General features: G+C 38.7%; 1 protein-coding gene across 2 annotated transcripts in view; it reads right to left on the bottom strand.

Annotated features, from left to right (window-relative positions):
- cacna1ea (calcium channel, voltage-dependent, R type, alpha 1E subunit a) overlaps positions 1-18,061 on the bottom strand; it is a 108,515-nt gene that overhangs the window by 61,406 nt on the left and 29,048 nt on the right. For both annotated transcript variants that reach the window (XM_030082442.1, XM_030082443.1), the window contains one exon: positions 9,825-10,091. In XM_030082442.1, coding sequence (XP_029938302.1) covers positions 9,825-10,091 — 267 coding nt within the window. The remainder of the gene's footprint in view (positions 1-9,824; positions 10,092-18,061) is intronic.

Genomic DNA, 18,061 nt, shown 5'->3' with positions numbered 1-18,061 from the left:
ATGAAAAAAAAATAAGAGGCAAAGATAGCAGGGAGGAATGAAAACAGCAGAAAGTGATAAGGGAGGATGAAGGGTGATCAGTGGGGGAGAAGATGATGGTTATATTGAGGGCCAGAAACTTGTGAAACGGTAAGTGAGGAGGAGGCAATAAGACGGACACTGGACGAATCGATTTAGTGCTAGCAGCTGTATCCAGAGGGGTGACTCAGGGACATGTGAGTGATGAGAAGTTAAATAAACAGAGCAAACACAATCTTACTCCCACCAGCCTTCAGGGGTTTGGACTTAAACATAGGCTGCTCCACAGACTGACTCAGTGGATTTTGAAAAAAAAACAATGTCCTGGCAGTAGTCAGTATATGCTGAGCTGTTGAAAAAAAAACTGTGTTGATGACATGCTATATATCTCAAGGTTCAGGTTTATTTTTTCGCTTGCTTTTATTTGAAGAGTATCTTTTGATCTGCTTCCTTCAATAAACAGTATCACTTTAGGTTCTCAAGCTGAACTTCACATTCCCACAAACATTAGGAACAAAGCAAAGGAAGAAAAGGGATCCAAGAAAGGGGGAGACAATACAAGAATAAGAGGAGGAATCCACAGCAACAGGCCTCCCTTGCTGCCAAAAGTCAATGTTACAGAGAGTTTCTGAGGAGCTGAAGTATTTCAGAGTCCATGATGGTGACAGAACCCTGACATTTCTCCAAATCTTCAAGTTTGTGAAAAGTCTAGAAACTGAAAGCCCCAGAATATCAGACAGCTTCAGATTTGCAGAAACTTTTGGAATATTAGAGTTCTAGAATATACTGAAATACCTGTGAACTCTGAACTCACAGTGATAGTAAGCAGTATTTGACTTGTGCTAATATCAGGTCTTTATACAGTGTTTTGACAATATGTGGGATGAAGAAAGTCCTACCTCACTTTACCTTTTCTTATCTTATTAACAACAGTGTTTCCCCTAGGATTGGCCCCTTGGTCGTACAAAAACTCGAAATAAGGAATTTGAGTCATAATATGTTTTAATCACAATATAATATATATACACAATACTGAAAAAACTATAACAAAATAAATTATAATATATATATTTTTTTAATCTCTATGAAGTTTCATCGGGGGTCCCACTTCCCTTCGTTCTTTTTTCATTTTTAACACTCCTACACAATTGAGAACAACAACAACAACACATGGCCCCGCTATACGGTCGTAATTCCCTCATGGCGCGCGTCACTGTCACCAGAGGTGGTTTTTCTTCTGCTTCTTCATTTTATGGTTGAAATATTTTGGCCGTAGTTTGTTGTAGAAAGTAAAACACGAGACGCGCCACTGTAGTGTTCGTGTGTGTGGTGACTGTGGGGGTGGGGGAGGGGGGCAGTGTAACTGTTTACAAGACGGAGGGAGGGGGGAGTAGACACAGTGGAGTGCTGCAGCGAGTGCCGTAAGGACAGCATGGAAAACTAAGCATTTATGCAGGAAAACTAAAGTTTGCGTGTAAAAAAGTAACAATTATTTTGATTTAACTTGACCTTCTAGGGTAGGGGAAACACTGAACAAGATTGGGGATCCAAAACCATTAATATTTATTTTCTGTCAAAGATGTTTATTTTTGTAAGAAATTCATCTATATTTAATATTGTAGAAAGCATTGCACATTTTTAACCCACAAACATTAATGATGTGACATTTCCTTTTGTGCTTGTCCAAATGTTACAAATTTTACATTTGATTCAGGGATCAAATGTGTTTTCCAAAGAAAAAAGAAAATATTTAAGTGTTCAAATAAAACAACACCTACTTTCTCAAATTACACTCTCCTTTCAGTAATAAGAAAAGTGATTCCACTACCTTTGAAGATGTAAGTACAAATTATCTTTTGCAAACTGAACAACATTGGTTACAGCAATTTGTCCAGAGTGTAACCGGATCTCGCTCAGCTGGGATTGACCCTGAACAGGAAATAAGTGGTATAGATGGTGATGGATAGACGATTACATGCATTACAGTTTGTGCTGTAATATCAGACCACTAAAAGGTCCTGACAAAATTATTGTCAAATGCAAGGTAAAAGACAAGATGTTTGACTTTGTCTTTGACTTGATAAAGCATTGAATTTTCATCATATATCAGGATTTTGATTCCATTAATTTGAGTACTGACTGCCTGTTTAGGCAGATGGTTTGTGGAAGCTTGTGAAAATCCTGTGGTGTTGAAGCAGGTGACATTTTAGGCAAAATGATGATTCATATTTAACTCAAATAAACCTTGCAACTTGCAAAAAACTACATATTGTACATATATGTTGTATTGCTATTTGGAGGCAATACAAGAGGCAACACGTAAAGTTAAATATGCACAATTTATACAGAAACCATTTTTCAAAACCCATTCTCATTACATACACTATTTCATGTGCCTGCTAAATGATTCAATAAAAAATCTGAAGCTAGCTGGCTGTGAGCTGTCTCTGCCTCCCATCCCCCATCAGGAAGGAGAAAGACCAGGTGAATTCAATCACCTGACTGATGCCCCTGGCCAGCTGGGTGGAGAGGAGACCTGACATGCAGCCTTCCTGCATGGAGCAGGAGACAGCTCAGGGGAGGACACAGCTCTAAATCTGGTAAAGATCAGAAAAGTGTTCCTCCCTGGATTTAACTTGTGCAAAAGAACTCTTCGACTTGGATGGACAGCCGCTAAGAGCTGCAGGACGGTGGCTGTTTGGATATGTCCACTGGCTTCAGGGAGAAATGTTTGCGTGCAGGAGCACCTGGGACTTTCCAGCTGCGAAGGAGGACTTTAAGTTTAACATTTTCTTTTCATTAAAGTACTAAGTTTGTCATTCACTAGATTAAGTAAGAATTCATATTTATTATTTATAAGGTGGTAAAGTTTAAGTTGAAATCCACTGAAAAGCAACCTTAAAATATGTAGTTAGGAAAGGCATTTGATTTATTTCTGTGTTCATTTGCCACCTCTGCCTGAAATGTTAAATAAGTTTAATACTGAGAATCTACCTTTGTTAAAATCACTTGGTCCTTTATGGCCAGTTCATTATTAGTTCTTTTGTAAGAGAATCTATATACTACTCCCAGGAGTAATTGGCATACTTTGAGTTTCCTTAAGGTTTTTCACCTGAGAACCTTCTGAACAACTATAAGTTAAACTAAGAACCTAAAGAAGAGCCCAAAGAAACTAAAAACCTGCTAAAGGGTTAAGAAGTTAAAAGAAAACTAAAGGAATCTAAAGTAACCAAAAAGCTGTTGACAAATAAAGAGTTGAAAGAAAATCTGGACTGATTCTTTGAGTGAAATCCTGTTTAAACATCCATACGAAGAGAATGGCTCTGTTCAAGTCCGGAGCAGCACAGAAACTCACAGGACTTGACACTATTGAAACAACAGATGCGGTTCAGAACTTTTCATCTCCAACTTCCCTGGAGGTATTATAAAATATCCTCCAAAAAAACATAGAAGAAATCAGTGTTGAGGTGTTGAAGACACAAATTCAACAAGTGTTTTTAACTAGAGCCATTTTTCCCTGCTCGGTGCTCTTCTGGCTGTCGGACGATATGTGACGTTAATCATGATTCGTCTACCAGGTTTAGCTGCAAGGTGTCTCATGAGCAATCTTGAGCCATAGTGACGCTGGCACTCTGCCTCGACTCCTCAAACATGCGTATAAAAATAGACATGGAGGCAGAGTGTGATGCCCTGTGCATCTGTGAATATGCTCCAGCCCTGATTGGATCCGAGCCCTTGTGATTATCATTACATGGAGGTGAAAATCAAATTGAATCAAAGACATCTGAGGCTGGCTTATTGAAAAGCTGATTCATTTCTGGCATGTGAGTTTTTGAATGTGTGTCAGTGACAAGGAGCATAGTAGATATAGAAATATATAAAAACTGAAAGTAATATGATTTTCATAATAAATCATAGGCAGGAATGACCTGGACTGTAGATGTATGTCACGTGGTATTGGGCTACTCTCTCTTCCATCCATCTGTCCGTCTGTCTATCCACTGTCTGTATAGCTTCATCAAACACTGAAGTCGTGGCGCACCGGGGCCAGTTCCAAGAAATTAAGTTTGAAGACAGGGGACTCTACGGACAGGGCTACCATGCCATCAAACACAGAGAAACAGAAAAATGCACACACTGACACTAACACCAGGTTAGAGGCACAAGTTAATCTCAGGGGAAAGTTTTTGGACTGTTGCAATAAACCAGACTACACAGAGAACACAGATGGAAAACAAACAGAATACACACGGTACAACCCCTGAGCCCAGATATGAAGGGAGTATATTCTGTTAGCCCTACAAACGAACAAGTTACACATAAGAAGCTCTTTAAAGAGTCATTAGTTGATTACAGTGGAATAACTTTTTAAGTCGTCCGACTCCTAACGTGCAGAAATAATTCTGCAGTTGAAAAAAACATAACACTTCAGCCAACAAGTGATAATGCTCAACAAAAGCATAATCTTAAAAGTGCACGCAAAACAAAATTCTAAAAATAATATTTATATATATTCCCCTTTTTAAGGCTAAATAATTTAATTATCTTATGCCCAAATAGTATCCCACTGATTCTAACTTCATGTGTTATTAACTTTTATTAACTCCTTTGTAAGTTTTCTCTGCTTGTTTTTCAGTGATTGCTTTTGTATTTTCATTTTAGTACAGTAACATTTAGCGATGGGGAGGACTTCATAAAAATCACTTAAGCTTCTTTCCTGTCCTGAGTCCAGAGTTCAGAGTCAAGTTTTATTTCTTGTCATTCTGTATTATATTTTTATTTTGGATGAGTTAAAAAAACAAACAAAAACAAAACAAAACTGACTACTGGCGCTCCACAGTTCACTTTTTTGCTAAGGTTAACCAATCAAACTTGGGATTGTAGAAATCCCAATTTCTGAGAATCAAAAGGCAACCTTGACTTAGTCCAGACAGAAACAAAGTCCATCTATGCATCCATCATGTACAAGCTTTATTCAACACACCCAATATTACTACACCCTCAAACAAATAACATTCAAATCTGCTTTGTTGGCACGTCATAACCCAACTTCTGACAGCATCACTGCAATGAGGCAGTCTGTATTATTCACCTGTCAGTGGCTTTAATATATTGCTGGATCAGTGTAAACCTCTGTGATCGGAAACTAAGTAGCAGCCATAACATCATATGTCTTAGTGTGACTGTCCTAGGAAAATGTAGACCTATATTAAATTTTTGGGAAAATTCAGAGGTAGCTCAGTTACTTTTACTTTACTAATCAAAACATATTATAGAAAAATACAGCCCCAAGCAATAATTTAAAATTAAATGAAGAGCAATGAGAACCACACCAACAGGGACATGTAGTTCATTTCCATGTAGATAATTTTCTATTTTTATTTTTCAGGCAAGGGTGCAATTTAGTTAGATTAAAATGAATACCCTTCATCAACTGTAAGCTGACTGTAGAGGCATACACAGAGAATTCAGTCTGACACGCCCTGAAATAAATCACCACTCTGGGTATTTTCAATCCCAACTCAATTGAGGGAGATCTGTTTATCATAATCATAGATAAATCTGCTGCTCAGTATTATACTTGAATGTTAAAAATCTGCTAACCAGCTCTGGCATGATTATTTCTGTTTGCACCAGTGATGAAACAAACTATTATATCCAACTATCAATTATTTAGAGGCGTACCTTCTCAATGGGAAACTTCCCACAGCAGGTGATCCCAGCGGGGATCACACAGGAGGAGCAGCTGCTGGTCCTCACCAGGCCTACCACACTAAAGTCAGAGTGTGTGCTTCATTAGCCCTGCCTCTTCCCTGCCAGGACCAGACTGCACCCTCAGGCAGGTACACTGACAGTCAGACTCACACATCTATGCAGACTTATGTTTAACTGCGCCTTACTCAGCTGTACAAGCACAGACAGATGCAAGAGAGGCTGCTCAGTCAGATATCAAAACATAGTGAAATATACTCTTATAAAACTCACAAACATACCATGGTGCCTTCAACTGGGGATGCCACTGGATTATTCCTGAATTGATCGTCTACTGTTAATTGAGCACTCAAAGGGAAAAAAGGCCTCTTGCGGCGAGGTGACAGCAGCAAGTTGTGCTCTGAACAAAAGGCTGACCTTTATGAGAAGTCTTGCTGAGATGTGTATGTGTGTGGCTGTGCACGTGTGAATGCAAGCATGTGTGTAACTATGTATTCCTGGTATTGGCTCCCCGCACAACAGCGGACCTAAATGTGTTTACAGGCGATTTGATCTCTTCAGAGGACTAAATAAATTCTGAAAGAAGTTTGGGGTGAAGATATGTTTCAGGGCTAGAATGAGGCTAGAGTCAGTAGTAGGCTTGAAGGCAATCAATGTAAATAAAATACAAAACAATAAAATCATGCCACTTGTTAAAAAAAAAAGATCTTGCACTTCCTCAACATATAATTATTTGCTGCACAGTGTTTTCTATTTATACATTCAATTTCTAAGATTAATGAGTTAAAAATCGTAAAAAAAACTGTCTGCGTGTGCGTGCAAATGCACGTAGAGTTAAACATGCATATGCATGTACACACTAGCAATATCTAAACTGATGTCATGATTAATTTTGAGTTTTAAGACAGAGTAACCAAGCAGATAACCATTCAAAACACAAAATAATTCACTCCATAAATTAATCTACAAATTTCAATCTTAAATCATTTTAATAGTTTATTCAGTGTGTGTAAATCACTACTGAAAGGTCTGCCGGTTGCCTGGCAACAGCACAATGACGACAAGGCTCCAGGATTTCAGTGCACCAGGCCAAGAAATAGCCTTGCACATAATCCCCGATGTAAAACCTCAGTTTGGTCAAATGAAACGTGAGACATGTGTATATACATGTTAACTGGTGACATTTAGAAGTGTTGGGAGACAAACTGCTTTATTTCAGACAGACTGTATGCACTGTTATCCCTTGTCTTTTCTACTTCTCTCAACTAATTTCCGATTAAACAGATACAAGAGAGGCCTTAACTTTGCAATCACCAGAGAGTGTGCAAGTATTTCCTGGAATTATGTTATTTCTGTAAATATATTAACATTTTTAAGAATTTTCAACAATGGAACAGAAATGCTTGGAATTGAGCAAAACATCAGGAGGATTGAGTAACTCTGTCGTCATCATGATGCTTATGATTGCTGATGACAGGCAGTGTGGAGACAATATGTCACTATGGGGCTTCAAATGCAGTGTTTACATTGTTCAAATGCTTATATTTATATTGCGCATCCCTTATGCACATTTATGCACGCTACTGTGTTTGTGATGCCTGAATCATCACTTTCAAACATGGCCACAGTGGAAAAAGACAAGAATGCAGTATCTCTCAGCTCAGCATCACTCTCTCAAAACCATATTAGAAAACAATGCAATAAAGTATGACTCGGTGAGTAATGATGAGTTGTAATAGCATGTGACACAGCGATCAGACATCATTACATATAATTCTTGTTAATGTTTGTTAATCAGATACAGTCAAGCTCATTAGATGTAACAGGACACTCCCTCCACAACTGCACATTAAGCTGGAGGTTATTCTGTCTGGATGCTTTCTCTCTGGCCACAACAGCATAAGCAAAATATTTCAGTTTGAAGCCAAATGGATTCTTACTGCGGAGCATGAAATGGACCAGTAGCTACAGTCATATTATCAGTAGTGGTAATGAACCAACTTTACAATTATTTAGATGTTGAATAACTGACTGAATGTTGTCACTTTTCTAGTGTAAGGACAAAAAAATGAAAATTTGATTGTTTGGCAAACTGACTTTTTTCCCCCCTCCATTTCGGTGACCACTCACCCTATCAAATGAATTAATTTAATGAAATTTAATTCAATTCCCATATTAAATCAGTCAAATAAAGAGAAGATTTGGAGAGAGCAACAACCGACCACTAACAGAAGCCCTCTCATTCTATTTGCTTGGTTTTTGAAAGCAGCAGTAGAACGGTCAGCCAGTCAGTCAGGAAGCTGGCGAATGCAGCTGAACAATAGTGAGTGAAGAGGCCACACCTGGCCCAGACACCTGGAGAGCTGTAGAGCAGCACCAGAAGCACCAGAGATTTGTATGTGACCATCTTGATCATTAGGAAGCAATATCAGTCTCCAACCTTTCAGTAAAAGTGAAAGATGTCACCGAAGCAGACATGTTTATTGAAAGCCAGTATTTCAGCTTTTACTCCAGAGAGCTATGTCATGACAGTAAGCCTCTGTAATTCATCATGAAATAAGTAAAAGCATTTGAAGCATTTCACTCTTAGAAAATCCAAAGAGATTACTTTAAATTTTAACTTGGTCCAATCTAACTCTAAGTTTAGCCAATCCTAACTGTATGTTTGCTAGAATCAATAGAGAAGTAGTAGACAAGTTTAGGAAAATGTGCAACCCCCAGCCATCACAACTGGTTCTGTTTAGTTCATGCTTAACTTATCAATAAGACAATGAGTTCGTTGGAGGCAGTTACTTTGTCGGATGTTGCTGAGATCATGCTGTCTAAAAAGTATTATGACTGTAAAATAAAAAATCTTCCAAACCACTTTCCACTCTGACAACCAATCTCTTTCTGCAGGGTACAACTAATTCATGCCCAACTGATGTATAGCCCAAGGTTAACCACTCTAACTATGGTTCAAGAAAACAGTAAAACCATGCAACTTACAGTAATTAAGTAGTCACTGTGAGGCAGTGAAAAGCTGTGTTGCCTCACAGCAGAAATATTTCTTGTTTAAATCTGTCTTGTTAGGGTTTTCTCTCTGAGTCCATAAAATTCCTCCTAAAGACAAGCGTATTCAGTTAGTTGGCGACTTTAAATTTGCGGTGGGTGTGAGTGTGGCCATGCTGTCTATTATTCCAGGATATATAGTATATAGATGATACGTCGAGAGTGCACCCTGCTCTCTGTCCAATGTCAGCAAGGACTGGATAATGTGTTTATAAAAGATGAGTGAATTGGTGTGTGTGTGTGTGTGTGTGTGTGTGTGTGTGTGTGTGTGTGTGTGTGTGTGTGTGTGTGTGTGTGTGTGTGTGTGTGTGTGTGTGTTGTCCCTCTAATGGACTGGTAACCTATATGCCGGGGATAGCCAACCAGTGACCTCAGGTACCTGGCAGACTGGCAGCCCATATGAACTTTGTGAATATCCTGCACAGCATGTTGAAAAAGCGTCAGTGCCCATTCAAACTTTATTATAAATTCTAATTATTCAAGAATTTTATATCAAGTAGGTTTTCATATTTCTCAATTTACCCTGAAGTTACTTCGACAGTTAAAAAAAAAAAAAAAAAAAAAAAAAAAAAAAAAAGGTTGCTGATCCCAGGGTGTAAGTCTTCGACTTACCATGTGTAGTCTGGAATAGGGTCAGCCCCGAGAAACCTGGAATCATCCTATCACAACTAGGAAGCCCAGGTTTAATTCAGGGCAAGGTGTTTTATGTGTGGAGTTTTATCTTCTTTTGTGTCTGCATTCTGTCAGTACAATTGTAATTATTGCATCTAAAAGAAGTACGTGCGCTGTCCATGGTGCTGATTTCCACCATTAACAATTGCGAAACAAAACATGAGGGAAATTCCTAATCCTAGCTTAATAAGAAGGGGGGAAAAAACACCAATAAAAACGCAGTGTTGTCTTGATACAGATAAACTGGATTCAAGGAGAGGGATGAATCTGGAAATGTAACTGTGGTTTGTTTGCGAGCTGGACAACAGTTTACTCACCACTTTCTTTGCACCTATAACTGAGTGTTTTCACCGTGGAGCTGAAAAGGATATGGCCACTCAATGATTTTCTTGGCGTACTTCCTGACCACGTTGTCCTCGCCAAAGATGAAGAGCGACCTGTTGACTGTGAAGCAGTTCTCCCTGACCGGAATGGGGTTGTACAGTGCCATGGTGCGGGCACGCTGCGCTTTGGTTTGCTTGAAGGCTGGGGAGATGCCACCTGTAGACACAGCCGCTCCATCGCGGTTCCGGTTACGCTCTGACCCTCCTTCCCCTGAACTCAACAAGCCCGGGACGTCGTCTCCGAAACGGGCCATTCTGTTAAAAATAAACCACACGGGAGACAAAAGGGGATGAGAACGGCGAGGGGAGCAGGGCGCGGCGCCGTGCTCCGTGTGACAGCGTCAATATGGCAAAATCCAGTTTCAGTCCATCCTCAGGTTAATGGTATAAACACCGCGATGCGTGCCACTAAAGTTCAAAATCAATCGGTCCCCTGGTTAAAACGGTTCCTGTGTGTAAAAAGAGAAACAAAACAAAGCAGAAATCCGAAAAGTAATGCAACTTCTCATTTAGCCATCCGTTCCTTCAATAGAAACGGTGAAAAGTCATTCATTTTGCTCCGTTCCCTCTTCAAGCAAACATTAAAATCTCAAACAGGAGCTGCAACAGGTCACGCCTTCAGCCATCCTCAGTCCCCTGAGCGAAACGCAGAGCGGGCTGATCCATGGGGTTTAAAATAGTCCAATCCACAGACTCATTCAGAGCACATCAGTTCTGTCTGTTCTCTGCCCTTCTCTGATGATGATCACCAATCAGGAGCACACTATCTTCTTACTGCGCGTGTGAGAGCACGATTGGGGGGAGAGGGGGAGGGTGAGAAAAAAAAAAAAACTTTGTTTGCCCCACAGCACCCGCCTCCCGCAAAAACGCGCGCTGTCAACCGCGCGTCACGCACGGAAAAAGAAAGCAGCGCCTCTGATGTTCGGCAGGATAAAGCAGGAAGCGTCTCCAATGTGTCTGCAGTGGAGCAGAAGAGAAGCGAGCACAACACTGTCTCCAAAATGCGACACGGCTCTCCTTCAACCCTGTGCGCGGAGTTAACAAACCGTGCACTGAGAAAACAACACGAACGAAGAGGTAAACAGAATCAAAGTCCCCATGTAATGAATAATCACATGCCTTTCCCAATCTTAGTGTATCACTTGAAAAAAACAATTAAAGAGTATCTCAAGAGTGTGTCTGCTTCATCGGCACCCACATTAATTAGACAACGTGCTCTTGTTTCATCATATATTGTGTGTGTGCGCGCGCTCGTGTACATATAATGAAAGTTTTCCATGGCATTGCATGTGTGACTGTGGAAAAGCCACATGAACAAGTTCTAAATTGATGTTCTACTTGTGTCCTTCAGTCTGCATGGTCACGCATCGCTGAGAGAGAAATGAATGACAGTCACGCTTCACAACTGCAGGGGAGTAAACAAAAGTGAAAGAATCAGCGCCAAAAAAGAGACTCAATACAATGTGAATAAGCATCTCTGAGTAATCATAGGGCTCAAACCCTGTAATTGCGCTCCATAATGAGGGGTGGGTGCTCAGAAAAATGATCCATTTACACCAGTGTATTTCAGAGAGGGGTGGTCCTCGGCTGTATAACTTGGTGGGGGTCAAGAAGATATTTTTTCATAGATTTTTTTGGGTTACTTTTTAGAATAAAATATATTATTTTGTGGGATTTTTAACAGCGATGGGGTAAATAAAGAAAAGGATGACTGGAATAAATGTTTGTCATGGTCAAATCAGAAACATGACTTTGGAGGATGCAATTAATAAGAATCACGAAAGGACAATCCTGGTGTCCATCTTCGGTAACATTGTCATCATAACATATAGGGGTTACCTTGGTAAAGGAGAAGTGCTCACAAACACAGATCTAGACACATTTGTGAAAAACATTTGAAAGAAATAGGCCTTTTGTGTACACAGAAAAAGCCTTAGAGCTGTGAGTTCAGTTCAGGAAAAATAAAAAGCAAAAACAAAAGTGTTGCTGTTATATTATTGTTTGATGTATTTATTGTTTTCTATTGAAGATTTGTTGCTGAATCCAAATTCCCCATGTTTTAAAGCTGAGATTTACACAGAACCACAAGTTTACCGAGTGTACAACAAACTTCAATCACACACACTCTGTTAGTTATTACGGAATCATTCTTTTCAACATTGTGAAACATTCTAAATACAGAAGTTTTTATTATTTAAAATATCTGTTGGTATTTTAACACAATGATAGTTTTGTGTTTTATTAGTCCAATAAATTAAGTAATGTCAATTATTGTGTAAAGCAGCCATCACTGTTGTATTTTAAGAATTGAACAAAATTATAAAACATTTAGGCACTTCAGGATACAACAAGACTTCTTTTATGTCCATAATTACACTTTGAAGATATTTCAACATCAAATAAACGTGATGAATCCCAATGAGAAAATAAAATTATTGATTTGCAGTGCTTAAGTGTTTTGTGGTTTTGCTGATTTAGTTTACTAAATGGACTGAAGAAGTAGCTGTTGAGAACAACATAACCGAGGAGGCATAATCAACCTAATATTATGAATTATGAATTAATATTTATGAAGTTATAATGCTGTGTGGAACATCTCTTCAACAGTCTTCATACTGATCAATAGGACAAATTGACAAAAGATGGTAAATAATTCAAACACTATTCTCAACAGACTCCCAAACCCCCATCACATGCCCCACCCTCTGCCCTACAGGTCCTTAGAAAACACTAACGCTAACACATATTTATTGGAAAAAAAACAGCAGAAAAAAACAGAAAATAAAACACTGAAAAGAAATTCTTTCGCAGATACATGCAAAAATAAAAAATAAAAAAACTCCTACCATGACTATTTTTGGTTGTATTGTTCTTTGTTTTCCCAAAAGCTACTCAACAAAACAATGTTGAAAATCATAGTTAAGTCTTCAACATTACAACAGTTTCTATGATTAAGGTGGTGCAGATCTGACACCTTTGACAGATTTGGCCTTGTAGACATGTCGTCAGTGCTGAAGTATCTTCTAGATGTACAAGATGTGAATCTTGCAAAACTCTCGCAGAGAAATGTAGACTTGACACGCGTACTTTTTCTCTCTCTCAACAGCAGGTTGACTGTTGGAGCTCTGGTAATGAGAGCTGCTGCCACTGAGTGTGGGCAAAGATTCAAATTCAATTATAGAGCATGTGAACGGAGATACCTGTCATACAAGTACCTGAAACCTGCTCATTATTGTACTTCTCACCTGTAACAGCAGAGGATCTGGACAAAAATCATCAAATGTGTTCATTCATCCAAATCTATAAAGGAAGATGTACACAGAATAAATAGATTTGTGTAAAGAATTCTGAAATGCTTACATTGAGTTGAAGAGAAAAAGAAGCCATGTTTCAATATGTCCTTTCTATTACTTTTAAAAGGAAGTGGTTGTTGTTCAGCTGGTGGAGCAGGTTATCTTATAATCCTAACATTGGTGGTTAAATCAACATTTCTTGTTGGCTGTTGGGCAATACACTGAACCCCAAGTGGGGTTAAACCACCACCGGTTTAAAAAAAAATGTATGGATGGGTGTGTGAGTGTAAAATGTGTACTGCAATGGCTCATGTGGAACAATGCACTATATTTAACTGTCTGTGCTTTTTCACATATTATCAATAAGAATAAACGGTGCAGCTTAAATCACGCCTGTCTGTACCAAGCAGCTCTCTGTGTTACTCAGTATCCTTTAAGTGGCTCTTAGTTTCAAAAAGGATTATGATGACAGATCTACAACAAACTGACCATCAAGATGTCAAAAGGCATTTTTCATGCACAAGTCAACAGTTATCAAATATTATTTCAGAACCACTGTGGAGAAAACAAATAAATGGATGACACATTTGTCAGGCAGTACCAGGCAAATTCTGCTGCTCAAGGATGATAAAAATATAAAATTCACAAACAGTATGGCAACAAACACTTTACAAAATAGAAATGCAGCACACACAAGACCAAAGTATTAATATTAATATTAAATCATAGACAGAGATACACTATCCCACACTGAACAAATGAACTCTTCTTTTTTTTTCTTTAATATTCAGCAGTTTAATCTTTAAGTTAGAAAAAAACATACAATATTAAGAAATTGGAGGTTTTTAACTTTTTGGTATTGAAATGATAACGTCAAAGTTGATAATTTATTCAATGTAGCTAACAATGAATGATAAGTATGTAAGTATATTTCTCTTTTTTGTCCAGCATTAATTTTGTTTTTGTTTTGTTTTTTTACATGTAAGTCATCAGTTTAAAATGCACACATGAAGGTGAAGAGCTGGAGGAAAACAGAAGTGGACAATTAATCTCATACCAAACACCAGGTACTGTCAGTGTAAGTGGTTTCCGCTAATCTAGTGAACAACAAATTATCTGCATCATGTAGTGAGACTGACAGACAGAAAGAGACGTCAGATGATGAATCTGAGTGTGTGTCTGAGAGATGTCAACACATTTTCATCAGTGTAGAGAACACAGCTGATGACAGCCCTGGGAGGAGCTTTCTATTGTGCAGCTATGAAAGAGCTGATCAAAACACACGCAGGCAATACAATCATCACATGTCAACATGTCACAAGAGTTTCATAACTACTGTGAGAGTGCAAATTTCTTAATTTCATTCATTAATTTCAGGGAGCATACACATTTTCATAATTAGGTATAAGTTTAAGAGGCCAGTTTAGTTTGAAATTTGTTGTAATCTCATGTGAACATTGTTTGAATATTTTATATGAGAAACATTGTGGAACAGGATTTATAAACTGACCATTTTGTGAATTTTACTGTTCTATTCAATCCATTTTAGGAGCCAAAATTTATTTGGAAATTTTGGATTCTCGACAGTGAAACCATGCATCAAACTGTTTGCTACCTGACACTACCCTTACTGTCTCTATAGCAACAAGAGATCTGCTGAGACATAATGTGAAGATTTCACATACGGCCTGGGATGTGAGCAGGAACGTGTGGTTTTTTCATATGTTCAGCAGCATCTCTGCATATAAATGTGCACGTTTGTGCAGCTGTCCTTGTTGGGACAATGCATTGATTTCTAGTCACTGTGGAGTTTACTTCAAACAGTAAAACTAATATTAGCTGTGAAAAAATAAGGGATCAAAAATCAGCTTAATTTCTATTTACCAATTATCTAAGGAAGGTTTGCGTTCATATCAGAGCAGGTGCTACACTCAATGTAAGCAATGATCCAGGAATTGAAGACAAAATCAATACTGATGCCAAAAGTGTACATTAATCATTAGAAGAATGAAATGTATATATATATATATATATATATATATATATATATATATATATATATATATATATATATATATATATATGTATCATTACATTTTTAATTTTTTGCCTCACATCAGGGTTTGTGCAGCTGATTCAGACAATCAAAAGAGGCTATGTTAGATAAATTAGATACAGGTTATTTGTAAGGGGTTTTCCGAGGGATGGTTTCAAATATAACCAAGCACGTCATCGGGAAAGTTGGTAGGAAAGGAAATAATGTAAATTATATTCCACAGCATCTACAATGACAGCAGAGTGGGTGCACAAACTGTACTGAGAGGCAGCAATGAAAATGTTTAAATCTTGCTGGAGAGAAAGTGAAACAATAATAATACATGGAAGCTAAATATTATTTTTTTTTGTCTTTTTTAACCGTTGATTAAGTAAAGTTTTGTTGCTTTGTGGAGAATGAAAGAAAACTTCATGTTGACATTGGTTTGACCGCTAATTCACAACAGCTGCCTTTATTAGCAAATTCATCTCTGTGTTATAAGAGCTTTATTTGTGCAAAGTGGCAGCTCAGTAAACATCAAATTCAACTTTGTGTTGAGAACTAAATACCACAAAGCCATCAGTCGTTGACTCCCTGCTTCTGATGTTGCGTTCCTCTATTTTGAGTACTGCTTTCCGTCTTTCTCTGTGCATGGCCCTGAGGGAAACTCCCTGATTAAATTTTTCTTCCCCAGCACAGGCTCTTTCTTTTACCTGTGTCTATTTGCACCTGTTCTTTTGAGGCAAACCAAAGAAAAAAAAGGTATTAAGAACACTTTCATTCTTCCCTGTTTTTTTAACAAGATTTTCCAAAAATATATGTGCAATAATAGGAGATGCAGAATCTTCAAGACTGAACTGATTATATACAGGCAGATCCTTTGCCAGAAAGTGTGAAAACACTGGATAAGAGCTGTTGTTTACTCATATATCACTTCCATAGAGAGGATTCCAGTTTATTCAATTTTAAGCTGAATTTAATGTCTTTTTTTTTTTTTTTTTCACTTTTGGAAATGTAGCAAGCATCATGTCTGAAGTGAAGTCAGATCTGTTGCGTATCATTTCATGGATTTGCCTCATAGCACTATAATCATGTGCTGGTCGTAAATGTATCTCCACAAAAAACAATCTGCCCCTGCAGTCAGTCTGAACAGTGGATGCAACTGGTTCAGTGTTAGACAAACTAAATAATAGTGGATGGAAAAATAACCCTATTCCATCCATACAACTACTACACCACCCAACTAATTCAGTGCAGATTTGCGGGGCTTTATAGCCAGTCCCAGCTAAGTATGAGTGAAGGTATGATACACCCTGGACAGGTCTCCAGTCCATCACAGGTCAAGCAGAGCGATGGACACACACACACACACACACACACACACACACACACACACACACACACACCCACACACACACACACACACACACACACACACACACACACACACACACACACACACACACATCCACACTTAAGGGAAACTTAGGGCCACCAGTTAATCTCCCATTCATGTTTTTGGACTGTGGACAGAGGAGGAAACCAACACAAACTGGGGGAACATGCAAACTCCACAGAGAAAGGCCCCGGCTGGTATTTGAGCCCAGACCGTCTTGCTGTGAGAGAGCTAACCGCTGTGCCACCATACAGCCTAATGCATCCCTATGGGCAAATGAAATTTTCTAAACACAGTGACAGTAATTGTTCTATTATTCTGACTGTGATACCAGGATAACACACCTTCACATGGAGGTGTTTGTATAAGAATTCCTGCATACATGACTGCTTTATGTTAGGAATGACACTTCAGGCATTAGAAGGCAAAAGGTAAACGGTAGATGGACTACACTTATAAGGTATAAAAGATTCCCCTAAAGTGGAAATATAATGCAGTGGTTATCTCTGCAAACTGTCATCAATATGTGAAATAGTTCAAAAACCTCGACCAACAGTATCTGTTTGTCCCACAATCCAGATGCAGGTTTTGTTACATTCATTGGCTTTAAATTAGTTGTATGTGTGATTGTGTATATTAGCCCTTATATGGCAAGACAAATTGTCCTGAGCATCTTTGGCCTATTGCACAGTGTTTGGTCTGATTGGCTTTAGTTCCCTGCAGCCCTGGTCTGGAAAAAAAACAGGAATATAAAATGGATTGAGAATGCTTCCCCCAAAATAACTGTGATACTGGGTCAGTTTGGTGAGCCGGAGCCCAGATTTCAGCGTGACACAGAAAAGCTTGGGTCAATCACAAAAAGACCGACGGACGACAAAGCCAGACCTATTGATGTTGCAAGATGAAGGGGCTGGGGGATTGGACTATATTTAGCTTCATTGAGATGGTAATGGTTGGAACATGAGAGGACTTTTGTGTGTGTCTGTGTGTTAATGACGCACTGTACAGGAGTAACCATTTGAATTTGTGGGCTTTACTCTGAGACAGTGTTTTTGATCATAGAAACAGGAATAATTACTCGTGGGTTTGGACTCTCTGTATGAACACAGCATGGAAATAGCAGCACTGTCGGTTTCTTTTCTGGCCTTGATCAGTGCCCACAGGAAACATGATGAAATACATTTACCCTGCGGCACAATTTTTTCTGCCTGTTTTTCTGTTGCTTCCTTTCAGTCTTGCTCTCATCTGCCTCTATGTCTCCAGCTGTCTCACCCTCTCCCCCCTGTCTCTTCACCCAACCCAGATTTCTGCCTTCCACTGTTGTCTTCCTCCTACTTGTTTCCTAGCAACTGAATTGACATGGCCCTATTCCCAGCCCTGTGAAGCTGTCACTGTAACCCTAGATTTTATGGCGTGACCTATATAAATCATCACTGCCTGCAAGGAGGTGAGTTATGTTCATTGTCCCCACACAAGCAACTCTTTAGACCATTATGTAGCT

This window comes from Salarias fasciatus, chromosome 23 (assembly GCF_902148845.1).
Source record: "Salarias fasciatus chromosome 23, fSalaFa1.1, whole genome shotgun sequence".
Classification (NCBI taxonomy): Eukaryota; Metazoa; Chordata; class Actinopteri; order Blenniiformes; family Blenniidae; genus Salarias; species Salarias fasciatus.
This window is presented reverse-complemented; position numbering and strand designations above follow the sequence as displayed.